This window comes from Boleophthalmus pectinirostris, unplaced genomic scaffold (genome assembly GCF_026225935.1).
Source record: "Boleophthalmus pectinirostris isolate CB_2022bp ecotype Guang Dong unplaced genomic scaffold, ASM2622593v1 HiC_scaffold_11, whole genome shotgun sequence".
NCBI classification, from domain to species: Eukaryota; Metazoa; Chordata; class Actinopteri; order Gobiiformes; family Gobiidae; genus Boleophthalmus; species Boleophthalmus pectinirostris.
This window is the reverse complement of record NW_026570994.1, coordinates 21292324-21318483: the sequence shown is the minus strand read 5'-3', so window position 1 is coordinate 21318483 and position 26160 is coordinate 21292324. Positions and strand designations below refer to the sequence as shown.

At 40.3% G+C, this 26160-nt stretch overlaps 1 protein-coding gene across 1 annotated transcript in view; it reads right to left on the bottom strand.

Annotated features, from left to right (window-relative positions):
- jam2a (junctional adhesion molecule 2a) overlaps positions 1 to 26160 on the bottom strand; it is a 65061-nt gene that overhangs the window by 31742 nt on the left and 7159 nt on the right. The window contains exons 2-3 of the mRNA XM_020931528.2: positions 5095 to 5160; positions 3577 to 3687 (exon numbers count right to left, since the gene is read on the bottom strand). Of these exons, the coding sequence (XP_020787187.1) occupies positions 3577 to 3687; positions 5095 to 5160 (177 nt within the window). The remainder of the gene's footprint in view (positions 1 to 3576; positions 3688 to 5094; positions 5161 to 26160) is intronic.

Genomic DNA, 26160 nt, shown 5'->3' with positions numbered 1-26160 from the left:
CTACTACTACTACTGTTACTACTACTACTACTGTTACTACTACTACTACTACTACTACTACTACTACTACTACTACTACTACTGTACTACTACTACTACTACTACTGTTACTATACTACTATACTACTACTACTACTACTACTACTGCTACTGTTACTACTACTGACTACTACTACTACTACTACTACTGTACTACTGTACTACTACTGTACTACTACTACTACTACTACTGTACTACTATACTACTACTGCTACTGTTACTACGCTACTGTTACTACTACTACTACTACTGTTACTACTACTACTACTGCTACTGTTACTACTACTACTACTGTTACTACTACTACTACTACTACTACTGTTACTACTACTACTACTACTGTTACTACTACTACTACTGCTACTGTTACTACTACTACTACTGTTACTACTACTACTACTACTACTACTACTACTACTACTACTACTATTACTACTACTATTACTACTACTACTACTGATACTACTACTGTTACTACTACTGCTACTGTTACTACTACTGTTACTACTGCTGTTACTACTACTACTACTACTGCTACTGCTACTGCTACCACTACTACTACTACTACTACTAGTACTGCTACTACTACTACTACTACTACTGTACTACTACTACTACTACTACTGTACTACTACTACTACTACTACTGTTACTACTACTGTACTACTACTACTACTACTACTACTACTACTACTACTACTACTACTGTTACTACTACTACTACTACTGCTACTGTTACTACTACTGCTACTGTTACTACTACTTTACTACTACTGTTACTACTACTACTACTACTACTACTACTACTACTACTACTACTACAGTTACTACTGTATACTACTACTACTACTACTACTACTGTTACTACTACTACTACTACTACTACTACTTACTACTACTACTACTACTACTGTACTACTACTACTACTACTACTACTGCTACTTTACTACTACTACTACTACTACTACTACTAACTACTACTACTACTACTGTTTACTACTACTACTACTACTGTTACTACTACTACTACTGTTACTACTACTACTACTACTGTTACTACTACTACTACTACTACTACTACTACTACTACTACTACTACTGTTACTACTACTACTACTACTACTGTTACTACTACTTACTGTTACTACTACTACTACTGTTACTACTACTACTATTCGTTCTACTTCATTCTTCAAAAACGCTCCTTTTAAAGTTGAAGGAGTCGGTTTTGTGGTTTTTGTGGTTTTTGTGAGTTTTATGGGTCACGGGGACCATCTGTCCAAACTGCTCCAGGTGAGAAAAACTTCATTAAAGTTCGGTGTTTTTAATTATTTCAGCGGGTTTTCGGGGACAGAGGAACAGAGTGTGAAAGTGAAAGTGAAAGTGAAAGGGCAAGGACAAAGGGTCAAAACTACAACGAACGTAATAATTGTACAACAGAAGGATTTACTGTAGTATTTGAAACGGCCTTTGGAACGACTGAACCAAGGAATTGTTCTGTGTCACTTTAGTTAAGATACACTGCTCTTTCTCTTTCTCTCTCCTTTCTTTATTCCCTCCATCTCTCTCTCTCTCTCTCTCTGTCCTTGTCGCTCTCTCTTCTCTTCTTCTCATCTTCCTTTTCTTTTGTCTCCACCCTCTTCTCCTTCTCTTCTCTCTTCACCTTTTGCCTCCTCTCTTCTCTGCTCCTCTCCTAACTCCTTCTCTCTCTTCTCTCCTTCCCTTCCTCTCTTTACCTCCCTCCTCCTCCTCCTCTCTCTCTCTCTTTCTCTCTTCTCTACACCCTTTGCCTTCTCTCTTCTCTCCTCTCTCTCTCTCTCTCTTTAACCCCCTCTTTACTCCGTCTCTCCTCTCCTCCTCCTCCGCTCTCTCTCTCTTTCTCTCTCTCTCCCCTTCTCCTTCTGTCTCTTTCCTTCTCTCCTCTCTACACCCTCTCTCTCTCTTCACCTCCTCCTTACTCCGCCTCTCTTATCTTCTCTTCCCCCTCCTTCTTTACCTCCTCTTCCTCTCTCTCTCTCCTCTTTTTACCCCTCTGGCCCGTCTCTCTCTCTTTCCTCCCCTCTCTTTTTTAACCCCCCCTCCCCTCCTCCTTTTACCCCCTCTCTTGTCCCTTTCCCTCCATCCTACTCTTTTTACCCCTCTCTCACCTTCTCGTTTTACACCTTTCCTCCCTCTCTCTCCCCAACTCTTTTACCCCTTTCTCTCTCTCTCTCCTCTTCTCTTTTTACCCCCTTTACCTTTTTACCCCCATCTCCCTCTCTCTCCCTCTCCTCTTTTACCCCCCTCCTTCTCTCATTCTCTTCCTCTATTTACCTCCTCCATCTCCCACTCTCCTCCTCTTTTTATCCCCTAATCTTTTTACCCCCTGTCTCCCTCTCTCACCCCTCTCCTCTTTTTAACCCCCCCTCTCTTCCTCTCTCTCCCTCCTCTTTTACCCCCTCTCTTCCCTCTCCCTTTTTCCCCTCTCTCCCCTCTCTTTTTACCTCCTCTCTCCTCCTCTCTACCCTCTCTCTATCCTCCTCTTTTTACCCCCTCTCTCCCTCTCTTTTTACCTCTCTCCTCTCTCTCTCCTCCTCTTTTACCCCCTCTCTCTCCCCTCCTCTTTTTACCCCCTCTCTCCCTCTCTCTTTTTACCACCTCTCTCTCTCTCCTTCTCTTTTACCCTCTCTCTCCTCTCTTTTTACCCCTCTCTCCCTCTCTACCTCTCTCCTCCTCTTTTTTTACTCCTCTCTCTCCCTCTCTCTCCTCTTTTCCTCTCTCCCCTCTCTTTTTTCCTCCTCTCTCCCCCTCTTTTCCTCTCTCTTCCTCTTTTTACCCCCTCTCTCTCCCCCTCCTCTTTTTACCCCTTCTCTCTCTCTCTCTCTCTCTCTCCCTCCTCTTTTTACCCCCCTCTCTCCCCTCTCTTTTTACCCCTCCTCTCTCCCTCCCTCTTTTACCTCTCTCTCTCCTTCTCTTTTACCCCCTCTCTCTCTCCTCTCTCTCTTTTTTTTCCTCCTCTTCTCTTTTACCTCTTTTTACCCCTCTCTCTCCCCTCCTCTTTTTACCCTCCTCTCTCTCTCCTCCTCTTTTTACCCCTCTCTCTCTCCCTCCTCTTTTTACCCCTCTCTCTCTCTCCTCTCTTTTCCCCTCTCTCTCTCTCCCTCTCTCTCCTCTCTCTCCTCTTTCCTCCTCTCCCCTCTCTCTCTCTCTCCTCTCTTCTCCTCCTCTTTTTACCCCCTCTCTCTCCCCTCCTCTTTTTACCCCTCTCTCTCTCTCCCCTCCTTTTTACCCCCTCTCTCTCTCCCCTCCTCTTTTTACCCCATCTCTCTCTCTCTACTCCACTTTTTACCCCTTTCTCCCCCTCCCTCCCTCTTTCCTCTCCTCTTTTTACCCCCACCTTGGTTTTTTTTTTACCCCCCCCTCCTCCTTGAGTTTTTACCTTCCTCTCTTCTTTCTCTCCCCCTCCTCTTTTACCCCCCCCCTTTCCCTCTCTCTCTCTCTCTTTCTCTGATCAGCCCTGTCAGCTCAGGTCTCCACGGCGACAGCACTTTCTCACCTCTGAACTGTCCGTCAAAGTAAACGAATGACACGTCCCTCCCTCTCTTCTTCCACTCGATGCGCGGGTTCTGGTCTCTCTCCGTTTTGTAGAGGCAGGACAGCACCGCCTCTGCCATCAGACAAAAACAAAAACAAAACAAAAAAAAGAGAGAAAAAAGAAAGAGTTTAAAAAAAGAAAAACAAACATCTATTTACGGAGAGAGCGAGGGATATTTATAGACGACAGTTTGACAGAAAGAGGAAAAGAAAAAGTATTTTTAGTCAAAACGAACCAAAGCGCAGGTTCTTATTTAGGGAGTATTTAAAGACGCACTGCGGAACTTTTCTGAGAGAAGAACCTAAACTTCAACTTAAAGCAGAGAGAGTCGCCAGGTTAAATTACAGGTCAGATCTGTGGAGAGTAGTAGAAATAGTAGTAGTAGAAGTAGCAGTAGTAGTAGTAGGAGTAGTAACAGTAGTAGTAGAAGTAGTAGCAGTAGAAGTAGTAGTAGAAATAGTACTAACAGTAGTAGTAGCAGAAGTAGCAGTAGTAGTAAAAGTAGCAGCAGTAATAGAAGTAGCAATAGTAGTAGTAGTAGTAGTAGTAGTAGTAGTAGTAGTAGTAGTAGTAGTAGTAGTAGTAGTAGTAGTAGTAGTAGTAGTAGTAGTAGTAGTAGTAGTAGTAGTAGCAGTAGTAGTAGTAGTAGTAGTAGTAGTAGTAGTAGTAGTAGTAGTAGTAGTAGTAGTAGTAGTAGTAGTAGTAGTAGTAGTAGTAGTAGTAGCAGTAGTAGTAGTAGTAGTAGTAGTAGTAGTAGTAGTAGTAGTAGTAGTAGCAGTAGTAGTAGTAGCAGTAGTAGTAGTAGTAGTAGTAGTAGTAGTAGTAGTAGTAGTAGTAGTAGTAGTAGTAGTAGTAGTAGTAGTAGTAGTAGTAGTAGTAGTAGTAGTAGTAGTAGTAGTAGTAGTAGTAGTAGTAGTAGTAGTAGTAGTAGTAGTAGTAGTAGTAGTAGTAGTAGTAGTAGTAGTAGTAGTAGTAGTAGTAGCAGTAGTAGTAGTAGTAGTAGTAGTAGTAGTAGTAGCAGTAGTAGTAGTAGTAGTAGTAGTAGTAGTAGTAGTAGTAGTAGTAGTAGTAGTAGTAGTAGTAGTAGTAGTAGTAGCAGTAGTAGTAGTAGTAGTAGTAGTAGTAGTAGTAGTAGTAGTAGTAGTAGTAGTAGCAGTAGTAGTAGTAGTAGTAGTAGTAGTAGTAGCAGTAGCAGTAGTAGTAGTAGCAGTAGTAGTAGTAGAAGTAGTAGTAGTAGCAGTAGCAGGAGTAATAGTTGTATACATTTCGGTGAGTTGTGTAGTACTGTAGTAATAGTATCTGTAAATATAATAACTACATAGTACTGACAGAATAAGAGTATTGATGGTAAAGTGTAATTAGTACACTGTAAACCTTTTCATTTATTTATTTATTTACATTTATTTATTTGTATTTATTTTTTTGATAAAACAGTGACTTGGTTATTCTGAGTTGAGTTTGACAGAAATAGAGTCGTACCTGAGTTTTCTTTGACCTCGACTTTGTGGCGATTACTGGTGACAGTGACGGACAGCAGCGCGGCGCCTGGAGAGAAAAACAAGTGTGAGTTTGAAACACGCAACTAATAGATTTGTGAAAAATAAAATAAAATAAAAATAAATATATACAAACATTTAACAATCAGGTTTATATGATCATAATAATAATATCATTAATATCACTGGACAATGCAGATTCTTCTACTAAACTAAACCAGGACTGGACCAGGACTAAACCAGGACTAAACCAGGACTAAACCAGGTCTAAACCAGGTCTAAACCAGGACTAAACCAGGACTAAACCAGGACTAAACCAGGACTAAACCAGGACTGAAACCAGGACGAAACCAGGACGAAACCAGGACGAAACCAGGACTAAACCAGGTCTAAACCAGGACTAAACCAGGTCTAAACCAGGTCTAAACCAGGACTAAACCAGGTCTACACCAGGACGAAACCAGGTCTAAACCAGGACTAAACCAGGTCTAAAACCAGGACTACTAAACCAGGACTAAACCAGGTCTAAACCAGGACAAAACCAGGACGGAACCAGGACGAAACCAGGACTAAACCAGGCCTAAACCAGGTCTCCACCAGAACTAAACCAGGTCTACACCAGGACAAAACCAGGTCTAAACCACGACTAAACCAGGTCTACACCAGTGCTGAACCAGGACGAAACCAGGACTAAACCAGGCCTAAACCAGGTCTAAACCAGGACTAAACCAGGTCTACACCAGGACTAAACCAGGACTAAACCCGGACTAAACCCGGACTAAACCAGGAATAAAATACGGCTGAACCTGAACTAAATAAAGACCAAACGCGCTCTAAACTAAACTTGGACTAAACCAGACCACACAAAAGCTATTTTTAAACCATGAGTAATGCAAGACAAAAATATGATTAACAAGGACTAAACCAAGACAAACCAGGACTATACCAAGACTAAACCAGGACTAAACCAGGACTAACTCAATACCAACTCAGAACCAACAGTGAGACAAAAAAATCACACATTTCTTTGTATAATTTCCATGTAAATAATTCATTCGAGTGGGAAAAAATCGTATTATTCAAAACAACTGCACATTTTCCTGTATATAAAGACACAATTAGGAACATTTTGACCCTCTCTGTCTCTAAGGTGAGTCTGGATTACTCCTTCTTCTTCTTCCTCTCGTCTGTTTTAATCCCAGAGTCTTAAGCCTCGTCCCTCCGTATGTTTATTTAAACCAGGGCGCGGGGGTCACGCAGACAGATTAGGACCAAACACAAACAGGAAGTACTGCCCTTTTCCCGCGAGCCGATTGGCCGGGGATTAGGACGTGGGCGGGTCAAGGTGAACGGTGGAGGAGGGGAGATAAAGTAGGTAACCATGGCGACCGCATTTGACCCGTCCTTCAGTGTGTCTGGGTTAAACCGGGTCCGAGCTGCAGGATTTCACCACTGTTCAGACTATTTTCTGATCCATTTGTTGAAGTGTTTTAATTCCGAATTCACTGTTCTGAATTAAACATTTCGGAATTTAAATATTCTCCTTCCAGTTGACACGGCAACAGGGTTCTGATTGGACAGAAAACACACACTTCAGATGCGACCGGCTTCTCTGTCATCTCGGTTTGTCATTACGCCACGAACACAAACGCGATCCAAACTTAGACCTGGTTTAGTCCTGGTTTAGTCCTGGTTTACACCTGGTTTTAGTTGTGGGTTTAGACCTTGTTTTAGTCATGGTTTTGGTCGTGGTTTAGTCCTGATTTTAATCCTTGTTTAGACCTGGTTTATGTCCTGGTTTAGTCCTGGTTTAAGTCCTGCTTTAGTCCTCGTTTAAGTCCTGATTTAGATCTGGTTTAGTCCTTGTTTAAGTCCTGGTTTAGACCTGGTTTAGTCCTGGTTTAGTCATAGTTTAGACCTGGTTTAGTCCTGGTTTTGGTCGTGGTTTTAGTCGTGGTTTTGGTCGTGGTTTAGTCCTGGTTTTGTCCTGGTTTTAGTCCTTGTTTAGAATGGTTTAAGTTCCGGTTTAGACCTGGTTTAGTCGTAGTTTAGTCCTGATTTTGGTCCTTGTTTAGACCTGGTTTAAGTCCTGGTTTAGACATGTGTTTAGTCGTAGTTTAGACCTGGTTTAGTCCTGGTTTTGGTTGTGGTTTTAGTTGTGGTTTTGGTCGTGGTTTAGTCCTGGTTTTAGTCCTTGTTTAGACCTGGTTTAAGTTTTGGTTTAGACCTGGTTTTGTCGTGGTTTAGGCGTAGTTTAGTCCTGGTTTTGGTCCTTGTTTAGACCCGGTTTAAGTCCTGGTTTAGTTGTAGGTCAGTCCTGGTTTTAGTCCTTGTTTAGTCACAAACACGATACTTTTTAAGCCATCAAACACTTGCAAACAAAACCTAAACAAAATCCTTCGCTGGAAAAGTTACGTAACGCATCTTTAAATCCCGATCTGGACTGTTTTAACATTCTCCTCTTCTGCTTCTTTAATGAAAGTGAATTAAAAGTTCCTGAGTTGGAGTTTTTCTGAGTTTTTCCCAGAGCTCCATTAACATTTATAATCTCCTCTTTTAAATGCACTGCCCCGAGCGTCTGAATCTCTGCTCATTTGTTCTGCTGCTTTTTCCTCAAATCAGGTCACTCCTCTAAGATCTGCCAGAAGTTATATGGGGATAAGTATGAACGCACCTTAAAGCCCCACTACGGAACTTTTCACATAAAACAGACTGAAATAATCCGTGTATCGTTCGTTCATTTGTTTTTCAAAATAAAAACAAAAATAAGAAAAGAAAACAACTATTTTCTTCGTGATTTGTCTCCAAAATCAAAATGAAAAAACAGATAATGATAATTTTTTCAGTTTTCGATTTTGTGTTTAAATGAAAAATGGAACCAGGACTGAACCAGGACTAAAACAGGACTAATCTTGGACTAATCTTGGACTTAAAAGAAAGAGATGGGACCCCGAGCCCACGGAGCAGCGCACCTCCAGGCCTGTCCTGACATTCAGTCCTGTTTCAGTTCTAGTTTAGTCCTGGTTTAGTCCTGTTTTAGTCTTGTTTTGGTCCTGGTTCAGTCCTGTTTTAGTCCTAGTTCAGTCCAGGGATCAGTCCTGGTCCTGGTCCCGGTCTGGTTCCAGCCTAAGTCCTAATCTACGTCCCGGTCTGGTCCCGGACCTGATTCAGTCCTGCTTCAGTCCTGGTTCTGTCCTGTTTTAGTCCTAGTTCAGTCCTGGTTTAGTCCAGTTTTAGTCCTATTTCAGTCCTTGTTCAGTCCTGGAATCAGTCCTGGGATCAGTCCTTGTCTGGTCCCGGTCTCAGTCCCAGTCTCAGTCTCAGTCCCGGTCTCAGTCCTGGTCCTGGTCCCAGTCTGGTTCCTGTCTAAGTCCCGGTCTGGTTCTGGTCTGGTCCCGGACCTGCTTCAGTCCTGCTTCAGTCCTAGTTCAGTCCTGGGATCAGTCCAGGTTTAGTCCTATTTTAATCCTAGTTCAGTCCTGGTTCAGTCCCGGTCTCCGTCCCGGTCTGGTCCCGGCCTCAGTCCCAGTCTCAGTCCCAATCTTGGTCCTGGTCACAGTCTGGTCCTGGACTCAGTTCTGATCTGTTCCCGGTCAGTCCTGGTCTCAGTCCTGGTCTGAGTCCTGGACCTGGTTAAGTCCTGGTTCAGTCGGGCATCACAGTTTAAGTCACGTAAACGGTCATTATCCATTTTTTTTCCATTATTTATTTAAACACAAAATCAAAAACTGAAAAAACAAATCATTATCCATTTTTTCATTTTGGTTTTCAAGACAAATAATGAGGAAAATTGTTGTTTTTTTCATTTTCTTATTTTTAGATTTTATATTGAAAAATGAATGAACGAACGATACACGGATGTAAACAGACTAATAATAAACGTTACTCAAACATGTGAATGAAACAAAACACAAGTCCAGGTCTGTTTTTGAGAAGAAAACAACATTAAAACACGACTTAAATCTACAAGAGTCCGTTTCGTGTGATATCGGAGCTTTAAATGTAATAACGTAAACTAGTCTGACCTGTCGTGTCGCTTTAAACAGAGTGATGTTGGGGGAGAGGGACCCACAGGAGCATAAATAACACAGCGAGGAGGATTGAAGGCGGGGGAAATCTCCACGGACAGGCGCGTTTCGACAGGCGCTGCTCCTGTCACGCTGCTACCTCCAAAAGTGTTTGTCTGAGCGAGGAAGGAAGCGGCGCCGACCACTCTGCCAAATACTGAACCGTCACACGGACTGACAGACGACCTGACGAGTACATGTACACACTGAGAAGTACGCGGAGTAGTAGTAGTAGTAGTAGTAGTAGTAGTAGTAGTATATAGTTAAAAGTTCTCTGTGATGTGTGAGCTGTCCAAATAATTTCCCTTGTGGATCGATAAATTTTAAGTCCAAGTCTAAAACTGCTCTATTTGTAGCCTAAATTTATTTTCAGTTTGAAAGTTTTGCGTAAATTATCCACAACAAAGTGTTTTTTTGAGAGAGAAATGCTGAATAAATGCATCGTGTAACTAAAAAATAATAATAATTGTGATTTCAATATTGACCAAAATAATCGTGATAATAATGATTTTTTACATCATTGAGCAGCTCTAGACAGAGGGATTCTGTTTTAAAACTCATTTATTTTGGTTAGGGTCGTGCATGTTAACGCGTTAATTTTGAGTTAACTAATTGATTAATTCATTACGTTAAAGGTTGTAGAGGATTTTTTTTCAAATTGTCATTGAAAGTTTAAAATACATTCTTGTAATTATGATTAAAAAAAAGAAAGAATGAAAATTATCAGTTTGGACGTAGTGAGGCCAGATAAACATCAGCCAATAGAAAACGAGGCTCCCTCTTTTTCTATTGCTGTTAGGTTGTCAGTCAAACTCCCTACATTTTTAGTGTTGGCGCTCGGGAATTATGTGGTTTATGCGGCGTTCTTTGAGGCTTTTTCAAACTGTAGCTTCCTTGCAATTCGCAACAAAGTTCACGACCATTTGAAAGAAAGTCCAAAGTCTAAAAACTGAACGTTCGCTAAATATAGGCAGGTCACTTCAACAGTGATTCTATGCACTATTCAAATGTGATTTCTAGAGTAAAGAGGCAGATGTTTTATGAGGAAGGTGGTGTCACCATGCACAACATTTGAAAAAGGACTGTCGCTTATTGCTTTTAAAAAATCCTCTATATTTAATGCAGTTTTATTTATTTTTTTATTGTAAGCGTCTGTTGCTCACGGGGTTTTATTTTGAAAAAGTCCATCATAAGCGAGCCTAGAATTGTTTACTGCTGCATCACAGAAAACAGAGAGAAAGAAAGTGAGATAAACAAACACGAAGCAGGTTAAGGAACTTCTTCAGACAGTGAAGTCGACGCAAAGTCATTTGTAACACTGCAACACTGAATTGTTTTATCATCGGAGTTTCACGAGTCTGAAATATCACCTAAACCAAAACACTCTGTTGATGTGGCAAATCATTCAGTCAAAAAAAGTGGAGCGAGACTTCGGCCGACCAGAGCCGTCGCTCCGCACACTCTCACATAAACACAGTGTGTAGGCACCAAGCGCTTTCAGAGGCACCACCGTGGGGTCCATCAGTCTTCGTCGCAACCCTCCACCCCCAGTCTCACTTTTCCTCCGCAGGAAGCCGGTGTCAGTGATCACATTCTTAATAATAATAAAAATAATCTTGTATACTTTAACTAACTTGCTTTGTTCAAAAAAGTCAAAAAAAAGTTGGAATTGGAATTGGAATAAGAATTGACAAACTGCAGTGAAACGGTTTTGTGGTTATGTCTTTCTGTTTTTTGGTTACTGTTTTTTTTTTTTTTTTTTTTTGAGATTTTTATATCAAACAGGAAACATTAAAGCTTTGGCAGTGGCGCATTTCAGTTTTGTATTTGGTTTGATTTTTCAGTTGAGATTTACTCTGAATACTTTATTTTACTGCTGCTGATCACATGAACTTTACTTTTGAATTCATTTCATTAAGTCAGATTCTAGGAAATGACAAAATGCACTGAAACAGTTTTTTTTTTTTGTTTTTTTTGAGTAAGATTCTCCAAAGGAAGAAGAATAAACATGGACTTTACAGACTAGTGTCCTGCTCCAGTGTAAAGAAATGCTGTTTGCACAACAGATCTTTGGTACTTTCATTTACATTTCCAATAAAAGTCACTATACGCTACTTTTGAATTCGTTAATTGGTTTTGCGTATAACATGCGCAAAACGTTTTCCACAAACTGCCACTTAACTGATGTAAAACTAACGCATACTTAAAGATTCCTTTGTCAAACTGAACAAAGAAAGCTTGTTGGACCAGCACTAGGGTTCGTTCTACACAAGGCCACGCTAATCTGAAGAGTTGTGGAGCTAATTAAAATGTATTTGAGATAGTTTGAAATTTGCATAATAATAACACGCAGAAGCAGATGCGAGTGTCGAGGATGTGGGGTCCCGGGCTCCCGAAAGACTCAAGGATCTCATTTAAACACGACGGCGTAATCACAAATCGAGTTAAATCGGGCTGAGGCAGATTTTTTTTTTCCCACGTATTTGAGCGAAATGAGTCTATCTCCATGGAGACAACAACAAAAACAAGGCCAGACAACAAGTCACAGGTCAGATCTGTGGAGAGTTGTCAAGGTGCTTTTCGAACGACCCAAACACTTGTAACTGAATAAATAAGATGTAAGTTTAATACTCTGCGATGGAACATTCCAGACAACGCAAGTACATTTACATGGAGCGGACGTTCCATGAGAAAAGTCACACAAAAAAAGAAAATCCACCGTAAAATGTGTGTTTATTAGGAGTGTAACGGTTCATGTATTTGTGTCGAACTCATTTTACTAGGGGACGTTTGGTTCGGTGCAGGGTTGTGCACGAGTGAGTTCGCGCAATTTGTGTGTTTACATTCCTCCACTACATGTGCAGCTACGCAGAGGCTGGGCTCTTTAATATTCACGATGGATTTTGTCCGTGATTGGGGTGACAGTGTTTCCCACAGCGCTTTATAGTTAGAGCGGCCGACTTGACTATGTCCCTCCAAAACCACGTGAATCCCCATAAAACTACGGTAGTCGCGCCTCGTTCCTGACTTTCACCTTTTACCGGCATGGAATCTCTAGCGAAAGTGTATTTTCATCCACTGGGGACGTTGTACCTGCAGCAGATCAGCACTTACTGCAGACGATGTCAACAAGTTGTTTTTTTCTAGACAAAATTATGAAAATTGAGTAAAACTTCATGCTGGAACTGTTAGTGCTGCACTTTACTTAAAAAAAAAAAAAAAACTTCCCTTAAAAGTTTTGTTTACTGTTTACAAGGAATTTATTTTTTTTATAATTCATACATTTGGTGCTTATTTGAGAGTATTTTATTGAACTTACTAGTATTGCCAAGCAGCACTTTGTTTTTATTTATTTTCCTGTTTGTGTAATGTTAAAACAAATGTTGGTTAGTTTAATAAAGACACAAATAGTTTTGCATTTTGTTCCCACACTGAACCGAAAATGAACTGAACTGTGACCTCAAAACTGAGGTACGTACCAAACCATGATTATTGTTTACCGTTACACCCCTAGAGTTTATCCTTTTTTTTTTTTTTTTTCATGGAGACGAAGTTAGAGATTAGATCTGTGGAGAGGCGACCCCGGACACAATCAGAATGTCTTTTGTTTTTGTTTTTCTAGCTATTTTTGAGTTATAAAACCACCAATTGAATAAATGTAAAGTAGAGCTGTTTAAAGTCACACTGTAGAACATTCCAGGCAGAGCAGTGACATATCCATAGAAACAAGCAGGTGACGGACTCACTTACACAATGCACCTTTAAATAAAAACATGCCAGATATGCTTAAGACCATATCGTGAAACGTACAAAAAAAAAAAAAAGAAAGAAAGAAAGAGTCAAAATCAGTGCGCTGTGTACTGTCTGTGCGATAATCAGGAAGTGCGCCGTTAGCATGCTAGTTGTTGTTAGCATAAGGTGGAACAGAGTGTTTTCCGTTTCAGAAAAGAACAAACCTGCAGGGTTTTTAAAAATAGCGTAATATAGGGCCTTTAAACTATAGGGACTTTTGAATGTTTTGTTGTCTCGTGAACACGGACTATACGGCGGCCTTCCTTTGCGCATACATGATTCCCACTTCCCGTTTCCTGTCATTCTTCTTCTTCTGTGTCAGTGCGGCGCGAGCAGGAAGCGGTGTCGGAACAATGAGTTCGTTCCTGACGCACAGACAAACAGGAAACTGCATTTGGAGTTTTTAAAATGAGCAGGAACCGGGTCATTTTAGAAAGAATAATACGGGCGTGTCCAGGATTCAAGTCTGAAGGCCGACTGTGAAAGCGCCTATGACAATGTTGGACTACAAATTTCACCAAAACACTATTAAGGTCATTAAATTTAAGATTTTCCTTTTATTTTCCCAATTCTGACATTTTTGCAGGTTTAAAATTCGACTTCCTTCCTGGAAATCAATAAACAATAATAAAAATGTGAAACGAGCGTGTAATTAAGGAAAATTTTTTTGCATTTGGCCCAATTATGACTAATGTAAGGCAGTATAGTCACATTTTCTTCGTGTTTTGGTCATTTTTAAGCAGCTTTTCTGAATTTTACCAAAACAAATGACAATTTAAGCCTCTCTTTACTGTTGGCAGGGATCAAATTGGTCAAAAATAGAGACAAATGAGACATTTCTTGTATAAAACTTGGACAAATCACTGGTTTTGGATAAATCTGCGGGGACAGGGGACACAGAACTCAAAACTGGGACTGTCCCGGGTAAATACGGACGTCTGGTCACTCTACAAAGAACCAAAACATTAACATGCTAACGCTAATGCTAAACGCTAATGCTAAACGCTAATGCTAACACTTATGCTAAGTGTTGTCTCATAAATTGCACAAAGCAAAGAGACTCTACGGGAAAAATAGTACTGTCAATTTCACAACAATACAACGAAAAAGATAAGTTTTATATTAGTAAACAGACTTGTGTTGTTGTATATTGGCAGAGAAGTGTTAGCCAACTCATGTTAGCAGGCTAATGTTAGCATGTTTCCATACATATTCCTGATTTGTGACGTAAGTGTGAATAGAAACTATTGTGGAACATTCTAGACAAAGTAAACTCATCTAAATCATGACAGATGTTACACAGAGCATCTTTAAATATGTATTAAACCATTCGCATCGGTTTATATTTGTCTATATCTTGTTTTTACTTTCTGTGATTAATACTTCAAAATACGATTACACAAGTAGACGTAAATAACGTAAGTAAAAGTACAGTTACTTCAAAGTAATATTACACAAATAAACTTAAATAACTTAAATAAAAGTCCTGCTACTTCAAAGTAATATTACACAAGTAACCTTAAATAACGTAAATAAAAGTAGTTATTTCAAAGTAATGTTACACAAGTAGACGTAAACAACGTAAGTAAAAGTACAGTTATTTCAAAATCATATAACTCGAGTAGAAGTAAATAACATAAGTAAAAGTAAAGTTATTTCAAAATAATATTAGTAGTAGTCTTAAATAAGTAAAAATACAGTTACTTTAAAATCATATTACTCAAATTAAGTAGAAGTTAATAATGTAAGTAAAAGTTATTTAAAAATAATATTAATCAAGTAGAAAAGTAGAAGTAAATAACCTAAGTAAATGTACAGTTACTTCAAAATAATATTACTCAAGTAGACGTAAATAAAGTTAAGTAAAAGTACAGTTACTTCAAAATATTACTCAAGTAAAAGTAAATAACTTTAAGTAAAAGTACAGTTACTTCATAATAATATTACTCAAGTAGAAGTAAATAACATTAAGTAAAAGTACAGTTACCTCAAAATAATATTACTAAAGGATAGGTGAATAACGTTAAGTAAAAGTACAGTTACTTCAAAATAATGTTACTCATGTACAAGTATATATCTAGTTTTTACTTCCTAAGAATGCAAATAATTAAGCAGCTGCAGTGTAATTACAATACAATATAGACAGTTTTAATGCTCTACTGTGGAACATCATCTAGCCTCCTCTACACTAAAACAATATTTCACCTCTGTATGACCCTTCTTTGACCTCTGACCCCTGTAGTTGAACCTGCGCTAACGCTAATAGCATTTAGCTGTAGTTTTTTCGCCTGTTTCCACCTTGAGGTCCCCAGGCTCGGCCGCTTTCGCCCTTTATATATTTTTGCATGTATTCAGAAGAAAGCGGCGGTGTTATTCAAGCCTTGACATTCGCGGTGCTTTTAATAGCTCCGTAGCCCGTAGAACTGACATTTACGGTGTGTCCCTGAATGCCTCATTTGTGTGTTTTGTTTTTGTCTGTCAATGACACAAGTCCAAAGAAACGTCTATTGTTGTAAAGGCAGAACGGGCAAAATGCAAATGTTAAGCGAAATGTCAACTATCTGCTGATTAAGACGCAAATAGACTAAAATAAAGTTAAATATTAAGAAGAATAATACAAAATCATGTCAGTATTTTGTGTTATTTATTTACAAAATTTACCAAAAATTGATAAAATTGGGTGTATTTGACCAAAACGTGTCTTGTCTCAGTACAGATATATTGTAAAAGCAGCTCTTGTGTTCTGTCTGCATCGAATTGTGAAGTGTTTTATTGTCCGAGAATCAGGAACTGTGTTGTTAGCATGCTAAAAAAATCTCCTATACCTGATTACATAGTGTGTCTTGCATCTGTAAACGGTGATTGCTCTATCCTTGACTCTATCTTGCAATGAAATCCTTTCAAAACTAAATGATTCATTGCTTCCAGTTGTGTGTAGGGATGCACTGACCCCAAAACTTCCTAAATATATTTGTACTCGTTAAACATTTGTCGATACCACTATTACACGACTACTATAGCCGAGAGCGGTCACAACAAACGCAAACGCCGCAACAAATACAAAAAGCCACAACACAAATGCAAACGCCGCAACACATTAAAAAGCCACAACACAAATGCAAACGCCGCAACACATCAAAAAGCCACAACACAAATGCAAACGCCGCAACACATCAAAAAGCCACAACACAAATGCAAACGCCGCAACACATCAAAAAGTCACAACACAAATGCAAACGCCGCAAAACATCAAAAAGCCACAACACAAATGCAAACGCCGCAAAACATCAAAAAGCCACAACACAAATGCAAACGCCGCAACACATCAAAAAGCCACAACACAAATGCAAACGCCGCAACACATCAAAAAGCCACAACACAAATGCAAAACGCCGCAACACATCAAAAAGCCACAACACAAATGCAAACGCCGCAAAGCATCAAAAAGCCACAACACAAATGCAAACGCCACAACACATCAAAAAGCCACAACACAAATGCAAACGCCGCAACAAATACAAACAGCCACAACACAAATGCAAATGCCGCAACACATTAAAAAGCCACAACACAAATGCAAACGCCACAACACATCAAAAAGCCACAACACAAATGCAAATGCCGCAACAAAAAGCACAACACAACGCAAACATCAAAAAGCCACAACACAAATGCAAACGCCGCAACACATCAAAAAGCCACAACACAAATGCAAACGCCGCAACACATCAAAAAGCCACAACACAAATGCAAACGCCGCAAAGCATCAAAAAGCCACAACACAAATGCAAACGCCGCAAAGCATCAAAAAGCCACAACACAAATGCAAATGCCACAACACATCAAAAAGCCACAACACAAATGCAAACGCCGCAACACATCAAAAAGCCACAACACAAATGCAAACGCCGCAAAGCATCAAAAAGCCACAACACAAATGCAAACGCGCAAAACATCAAAAAAGCCACAACACAAATGCAAACGCCGCAAAACATTCAAAAAAGCCACAACGGAAGTGACCGCGGGACTCTATTTTGCGACGGACCGATCAAGCGGCAAGTGAAGAAGAAGAAGAACTACAACGTGAAAAGTAATTGGAACGGAGAAGTTGGAAACGTAAGTAAAACTAATTTATTGTTTTATCATTATTCGTTTCACGTTGTAGTTCTTCTTCTTCACTTGCCGCTTGATCGGTCCGTCGGAAAATAGAGTCCCGCGGTCACTTCCCGTTGTGGCTTTTTGTTGTGTTGTGGCTTTTAAATGTGTTGCGGCATTTGCGTTCGTGTTGTGGCGTTTGTATTTGTTGCGGCGTTTGCGTTAAAATAGAGTCCCGTGGTCATTTCCGTTGTGGCTTTTTTTGGTGTGTTGTGGCTTTTTGTTGTGTTGTCGCATTTGTACTTGTTGCGGCGTTTGCGTCTGTTGTGACCCCTCTCGGCTTCCGTACTAATGCCATACTGCGGAACATTCCCGGCAAAGCAACGACGTCACCGTGGGGCAGACGCAGACGACCTACTTCTGTACAGTAAACAACATTATCGTAATCGGAAACTGTCATGTCAAAGTGATAAAACTTCAACTTCAAGGTCGTTTCAAAAGAGAGTCATATCTCATATTCACTTTGTTTAGTCTCAACGCTCTGTTCCACCTCGTGATGTCACGTGGGATTAATACAGGAAGTGCTCCACTGTGTTTTTAAACTCCACACACCTTCACTACAATCATTTGGATCATTTCAGCGCCGGAACTGCTGATCTCTACTGAACTAAAGGTACAATTTAAGATATAAACACTTAAATTTACCAGAAAATGACTTAAAAAGTAGTGAAATTTTTTGTCCATGCATCGAAATAATTTTACTTGACAAGTTATCTTAAAATAAACGACCTCTAGACTAGAATTAAGCATCTCTGAACTAGTAAGTCGATAATAAATCTGAAAACATGATGAATAACCTGATATAAGTTTTAAATTCTTGGCCAGATCAGAGAAATTTGCAGTGAGAAAGGAGCTGTTCACTTGAAAACTAACGCTACATGAACAGAGAGTTTTGAGTAAATCTGAATAATAAAGAGTTTGTCAAAACAATGAATGAAACAAAACACAACTCCAGGTCTGTTTTTGAGGAGGTGACAACATAATAACATGTCTGAAAGCTCACAAGAGTCAGTTTTGTGCATCTAAATCCGTGTGTCATTTGTTCATTCGTTTTTCAAAATAAAACAAAAGATAAGAAAACGAAAAAACAACAATTTTCTTCATTATTTGTCTCCAAAACCAAAATAAAAAAACAGATAATGATTTGCTTTTTCATTTTTCGATTTTGTGTTTAAATGAAAAAGGGACTAAACCAGGACTGAACCAGGACTAAACGAATAAAATGTCGTAAAATGCGTAAACTGTCAGGTGATCAGGACTGAGACCGAGACTAGACCAGAACTGAGACCGGGACCAGACCAGAACTGAGACCGAGACCAGACCAGAACTGAGACTGGGACCAGACTGGGACGAGACCGGGACTGAGACCAGGACTGAGACGGGGACTGAGACGGGGACCACACCAGGACCGAGACCGAGACTGAGACCAGGACCAGACCAGAACCAGGACTGAACCAGGACTGAACGACTAAAATGTCATAAAATGTGTAGACTGTCGGGTGATTGAGACTGACACCTGGACCAGACCAGAACTGAGACCGGGACCAGACCGGGATCAGACCAGGATCAGACCGGGACCAGACTGGGACTGAGACTGGTTGAGTCCTGATTTAATCCTGGTTTAGTCCTGGTTCAGCCCTTTATCGCAGTTTAAGTCACGAAAACAAGAAACGGTCGTTATCCGTTTTTTTTTCCATTTTTCATTTAAACACAAAATCTGTTTTATCATTTTAGTTTTGGAGACAAATAATGAAGAAAATAATTGTTTTTTCATTTTATTATTTTCGTTTTTATCATGTAAAACTAATGAACGAACGACACTCAGATCGACCTAGTTTCGGTATTTGACTTTCGATCGTTTTAAAGTTCAAAAGCTCAAATTTGGCTTTTATCGTCAATTCCTCGAAATAAAATGAAACCGAAATGACGTTTCTCTGTGTCCCAGGCGTAGACAAGACCGAAGTAACGTCAAAATACACGACGGGAGAACATTTACGTGCAAAGAAACAACAAATAACATCATGTCTAACAACTACAGTCACCAAAGATAAATAAATTAAAGTAAAACCCTCGCGTACAGTAGAGTGCAGTTCACAGTTAACGGCCCCGTATCTGGTTTAGTCCCTGATTTCTCGTCTCCTTCTCTTTCTCCGTCTCTCTCTGCTAAATAAACCATTGGTACATATCATTCGTTCTATTTAAAATGCACACTTTGGTCTCTTCTGTGCCAGCGAGGACTGTACTCGTCCCGTGTGGATTGCGTTTGTTTGCGAGCCGCTAATTCTAAGTCTGTCTCGGAGATTGTCTATTTTTTATCGTGGCGTCAGAGCTGTTCAAACACCCCAAAGTCGTGCCGTCTCCGTCTCCGTCTTCTTCTTAGTCATGCACCTCCGGAGAATAAAGACACAAAGAGAGAAATGGAAAATTACGACGGCGTTTTTTTTTTTGCATTCTGGGTCGTTCTTCGCGTCTAGAACTTCAAACGCGGCTCAAGTGAAAAATAAAACCGCCGCTAAAAAAACCCCAAAAACATAAAAATGATTGGCAGCGCCGTTCTCCTCCGCTGAATCTGTCCGTGCACGATTAAAGATGCACTATGGAACTTTTCTGCTGGTCACCATAGAGATAGAGACATACAGTAGAAGAAGATTCAGAGGATAAATACTGAATATGAGGTACAGAGATTGTATTTTTGGAAATAAAAATAAAATTTTCTAATAAATATTTGTTAAATTTGTTCAATTTTGATACTGAAAAATACTTAAAGGTCTTTTTTGTTTCGTTTTTTTTTTTTTTTAAAACAAAACTGACTCTAGTCCAAATGATTCTAGAAGCTGAAGGGGAATGAACCATGTCTTAACCAGGTCTAAACTAGATCTAAATGAGGTCTAATCAAGGTCTTAACCAGGTCTAAACTTGGTCTAAACCAGATCTAATCGAGGTCTAAATCAAGTCTAAACCAGATCTAAACTTGGTCTAAACCAGATCGAATCGAGGTCTAAACTAGATCTAAATGAGGTCTAATCAAGGTCTTAACCAGGTCTAATCTAAACCAAGTCTAAACCAGATCTAAACAAGGTCTAAACTTGGTCTAAACCAGATCTAATCGAGGTCTAAATCAAGTCTAAACCAGATCTAAACAAGGTCTAAACCAGATCTAAATGAGGTCTAAACAAGATCTAAACGTGGTCTAAACTAAATCTAAACCATGTCTAATCTAAACCAAGTCCAAACCAGGTCTAAACCAGATCTAAACTTGGTCTAAACCAGGTCTAAATTTGGTCTAAACCAGATCTAAATGAGGTCTGAACCAGATCTAAACAAGGTCTAAACCAGGTCTGAACCAGATCTAAACCAGGTCTAAACTAGGTCTAAACCAGATCTAAACTTGGTCTAAACTAGGTCTAAACCAGATCTAAATGAGGTCTAAACAAGATCTAAACGTGGTCTAAACTAAATCTAAACCATGTCTAATCTAAACCAAGTCCAAACCAGGTCTAAACCAGATCTAAACTTGGTCTAAATCAGATCTAAACTTGGTCTAAACCAAACGATGTCAAACGATCTCCAAACTCATATAATGGAATTGAAACCATTAAAGCTTAACAAAGTTTATTTCGGGATATTTTTATTTTTATATAAATAAGAATATGTATTTAATATACAGATTGAAAAAAGGTCTAAACCAAATCTAAACCAGGTCTAAACCAGGTCTTCACCACGTTTTAAAAAGGCTGGACCCATGACTAAACCTAAGGGGAAGGTGTCTGCTCGTTCCTGCTCGTTCCTGCTCGTGTTCGGCTCACAGGGACTTACAACTTTCAAAAATGTCAGATTTTGTGGCGATTTTTACCTATTTTTAGATGTTACACTTTTTCTCAGCTCAAAAGAAAAGCTTTATAATCATTCGCTCCGGCTCTGCTTTGCTCCTCTCGCTCTGATTGGTCAAACCGATCACATGATCCACGAGACCGCCACCGGAAGAACCTCGCCGGACTGAAGACGAATCTGGAGTCACGCGCCATTGAGCTCGGCCTATTGACTCGAATGGACGACCATTTTGAAACCCCGGGGCTTGATTTTTTCCATGTCACGTGATGATACAGGAAGTGCTCCACCGTGTTTTTAAACTCCACACACCGTCAATAGAATCATTCGGATCATTTCAGCTCTGGAATCGCCGAGGAAACAACATTATGACACGACTTAAAGGTTGTATGGAGGATTTTTTTTTGTTTCAAATTGTCAGTGATAGATTATAGATGCAGTAGCCTTGTAATTATGATGACCAAAAAAAAGAGAATAAAAATTCATCAACTCTGGACGTGGTGGGGCTAAACATTTGCCAATAGATAACGACACTGCCTCGTTATCTGTGAGCTGACAGGCTGTCAATCAAACTCCCTACGTTTCTAGTGTAACTGACTTGCCTGCGCCGCCGGTACGTGGTTTACGTACGACTGTCACGCAGTCCACAGACGCAAGACGCACAGACGCTGTTTACTCCACCAACGCAACAGTTCTTAGCGGCTTTTTTTGACCTATATCTTCCTCGCAGTTCGCACAAAGTTTGTTGCGATGGCGACAAGAATCCAGGAGCAGTTCGCCGCAAAAGAAAGTCCGTTTTTGAGGTCGCTGAAAGAAGAAGACAAGGGGAAAAGCAGCGAAGCCAAACTAAGGTGATTCTTGAAGATTCATTCCAGCGATGGCGCGACTGAAGCAGACGAAGGGTCTAAAGACTGAAGCACTGGTCCACAAATTACTCCTGGACAGGAAACTTCTGCTTATTATGAAAACGTACTTTATTTCCAAGAGCTGGACAAACGTTTTTCAGGACACGAAAGCGATATCCTATGTCTGAAAACGTAATTTTCAAGGCAAAGAAAGAGTCCGCTTGCTGCTGCGTGTTGTAGCTAGTTCATTCGCACTGAATCTCCGCGCACTCTTCTCTGCTCCCCTTTCCTGCTCCTGTCCCCGCTGCCCGATCCACTCTTCCCCCTGCTCCTCACTTCTCGTCCGCAAACGAAATGTCCGCACACCCGCTCCTCACTTCTCCGTCTTGTCTAACCAACACTGTAGTTAGTTGTTTACAAGTCATGTGCACCGACTGTAAACAAACCTGTTTCTGGCGTAAGGAGGAGGAGGTGTTTCTACGTAGGAGCTGTGGGGGAGGGGAGGTGGTTTCACACATGCGCAACATTTGAAAAAGGACAAACAGTCGCTGGATTTCTCGTTCCTTGGAAAATCCTCTATACAACCTTTAAACCTCACAAGAGTCAGTTTGGCGTAATATAGAACATTTAATTCATCTCTCTGCGTGGTGTATTGTGCATTCTGATGGATTTCCGATGCTTTCAGTGTTTACAGGACGAGCCGAGAGTCGTGTCCAGTCTCGGGTCTATTTAAAGTAACAGTAAAACCTGTCTGGAGGTTTCTTGGCATCTTCGGCGCACTTTCTATAATGGCGTTTTCAGTTCGAGTCGAGGTCACGCGATGGAGAGCGGGCAATTAAAAGCACTTATTCAAATTAACAGAGAGCCAGACGCAGAGAGGAGAGTCTGAACCGAGCTACGGGAGGAAACACGCGGATTTAAAAAGGTTTTATGTTAAGAAAAATCCACTCTCGTCGTGTTATCATGTTGTTTCCTCCTCAAAAACAGACCTGGACCTGGTTTTGTTTGGAGAGATCGGCAAATCCTGAGCAGAAATGATTCTAGTGAACATGCATGGGGTTTAAAAACACAGTGGAGCACTTCCTGTATCACCTCATGACATCACGAGGTGGAACAAGGTGGAGTGTGTTCTTTTTGAGAGAAGAACTCAGCCTGTATAAATGTGCAGGGTTTGTGTGTGAATCTTCATGATACGTCGCTATGGTTTGGTTCTTTAGTTTCGACTAATTTTGGTCGGGTTTAGTCTTGGTTCAGTTCTTGGTTAGACCAGGGCTAGTCCTGGCTCAGTCCTGGTTTAGTCCTAATTTAGTCCTGGTTTAGTTCTAGTTTACTCATTTACTCACATTCATATTCAGTCCTGGTTTAGTCCTGGGTTAGACCTGGTTTAGTCCTGGTTTTGGTCTAGTTTGGTTCTGGATAAATCCTGGTTTAGTCCTGATTCAGTCCTGGTTCAATTTTGATTTAGTCCTGGTTTTGGTCTAGTTTAGTTCAGGATAAATCCTGGTTCAGCCTTGACTTAATCCTGGTTTAGTCCTGGTTTAGATCTTGGTTTAGTCCTGGTTTAGTCCTGCTTTAGTCCTGGTTTAGTTCTTGTTCAGTCCTGGTTTAGTCCTTGTTCAGTCCTGTTTTAGTCTTGGTTTAGTTCTCGTTTTAGTCCTGGTTTAGATCTGTTTTAGTCCTGGTTTATCTTGTTTTAGTCCTGGTTTCCTGTTTTGTCCTGTTTTAGTCCTGGTTTAGTCCTGTTTTAGTCCTTGTTTAGTCCTGTTTTAGATCTTGTTTTTAGTCCTCTTTTAGTCCTGGTTTAGTTCTTGTTTAGACCTGGTTTAGATCTTGTTTAGCCCTGTTTTAGTCCTGGTTCAGTCCTAGTTTAGTCCTGGTTTAGTCCTGTTTTAGTCCTGGTTTAGTCCTGTTTTAGTCCTGGTTTAGTTCTTGTTTAGTCCTGGTTTAGATCTTGTTTAGTCCTGTTTTAGTCCTGGTTCAGTCCTAGTTTAGTCCTGGTTTAGTCCTGTTTTAGTCCTGGTTTAGTCCCGGTTTAATCCTGTTTCAGTCCTGGTTTAGTCCTGGTTTAGTTCTTGGTTTAGTCTTGTTTTAGTCCTGGTTTAGTCCTGTTTTAGTCCTGGTTTTAGTCCTGTTTTAGTCCTTTTAGTCCTGGTTTAGTTCTGGTTTAGTCCTGGTTTCCTGGTTTAGTCCTGTTTTAGTCCTGGTTTAGTTCTTGGTTTAGTCCTGGTTTAGACCTGGTTTTAGTCCTTTAGTCCTGGTTTAGTTCTTGTTTTAGTCCTGGTTTAGTCCTGTTTAGTCCTGTTTTAGTCCTGTTTAGGTTTAGTCCTGGTTTAGTCCTGGTTTAGTCCTGTTTAGTCCTGGTTTAGTCCTGTTTTTAGTCCTGGTTTAGTTTAGTCCTGTTTAGTCCTGTTTAGTCCTGTTTAGTCCTGGTTTAGTCCTGTTTTAGTCCTGGTTTAGTCCTGTTTTAGTCCTGGTTTAGTCCTGGTTTAGTCCTGTTTTTAGTCCTGGTTTAGTCCTGTTTTAGTCCTGGTTTTAGTCCTGGTTTAGTCCTGTTTTAGTCCTGGTTTAGTCCTGTTTTAGTCCTGTTTAGTCCTGTTTTAGTCCTGTTTTAGTCCTGGTTTAGTCCTGTTTTTAGTCCTGGTTTAGTCCTGTTTAGTCCTGTTTAGTCCTGTTTAGTTCTGGTTTAGTCCTGGTTTAGTCCTGGTTTTAGTCCTGTTTAGTCCTGTTTTAGTCCTGGTTTAGTTCTTGTTTTAGTCCTGGTTTAGACCTGGTTTAGTCCTGTTTTAGTCCTGGTTTAGTCCTGTTTTAGTCCTGGTTTAGTTCTTGTTTTAGTCCTGGTTTAGTCCTGGTTTAGTCCTGTTTTAGTCCTGGTTTAGTTCTTGTTTACTGTTTGACATCAGTTGGCGTTGGTTCTGTTCATCCTTGACTCTCGGTCGTGTCACTGAGATAACGTTACAGGAATGAACCAACAGCTCCGCGTGTGCTCGACCCAAGACAAAGGAGCTCTGTACAAGACCGTCCCAGGGCGCAACAGCTGCCCCGGGGCAAGTGTGGACCTCAGGGGGGGGCAGCAGGAGGGCAGGACGGGGGCAGGAGGAGGGGGGCAGGGGCATTAAAGGGTCTGTACTGAAGCTTTCCCCGTGTCTTACCCCAGTACAGATATTTTGTAAAAGCAGCTCTTTAAATCAAAATAAGTCTGTGTTTGTGTCTGTTTTTTGTTTTTTTTTTGAGAATCAGGAAGTGTGTTCGCATGCTAGTAGTTTTTTGTAGCGTTACCGTGACAGCAAAAGTCCAGTCTGGTCTGTGGAAGTTGTGAAAAGATCTCATCAAACAAAAAAAAATAAAACAAGACAAAACAAGACAGACATCCTTATCCTGGTCAACACCTACTTTAGACCTGGTTTAGACTTGATTTACATCTGGTTTAGTCCGGTTTAGTCCAGCGTTTAGTTGTGATGAAGTCAGTGCTGGTTTAGACTGGTTTGGAACTGGTCTAGACATGGTTTAATTATGATTTGATCCTGGTTTAGACCTGGTTTGGGTCTCATTTCACTGAAGTCAAGCCTAGGTTATGAACTGGTTAGGTTAGTCCTGGTTTAGTCCTGGTTTTGTACTTTTTTAGTCCTGATTTAGTCGTGATTCATAATATAATGTAGCATAATGTAGCAGCTATGTCATTATCCCAGTTTGGAACTGGTCAAGACCTGGTTTAGTCCTGGTTTAGATCTGGTTTAGTCCTGGTTTAGATCTGGTTCAGTCATGGTTTCGGTTCCATTTGAGAACTGGTTAGTTTAAACCAGATTTTGTCTTGGTTTAGTCCTGCTTTACTCCAGCATGCAGTCGTGATGAGGACAGTTCTGCTTTAGCCCTGGTTTAGACTGGTTTGGAACCGGTCTAGACCTGGTTTAGTTCTGGTTTAGACCTGGTATGCGTCCCATTTCAGTCTAATCAAGCCTCGGTTAAGAACTGGTTAGGTTAGTCCTTGTTTAAACCAGATTTGGTCTTGGTTTAGTCCTGGTTTAGGTTTAGTTGTGATGAAGTCAAGACTGGTTCAGACTGGTTCAGACTTTGGAACTGGTCCAGACATAGTTTAACTATGATCTGATAACTGGTTTAGACCTAGTTTAGACCTGGTTTGGGTCCCATTTCAGTCTGGTCAAGCCTAGATTAAGAACTGGTTAGGTTAGTCCTGGTTTAAACCTGGTTTAGTCCTGGTTTAGTCTAGTGTTTAGGTGTGGTGAAGTCAGTGCTGGTTTAGACCTGGTTTGGAACTGGTCTAGATATGGTTTAATTATGATTTGATCCTGGTTTAGACCTGCTTAGACCTGGTTTGGGTCAGAGCAAAGACTGAAAACAATATTT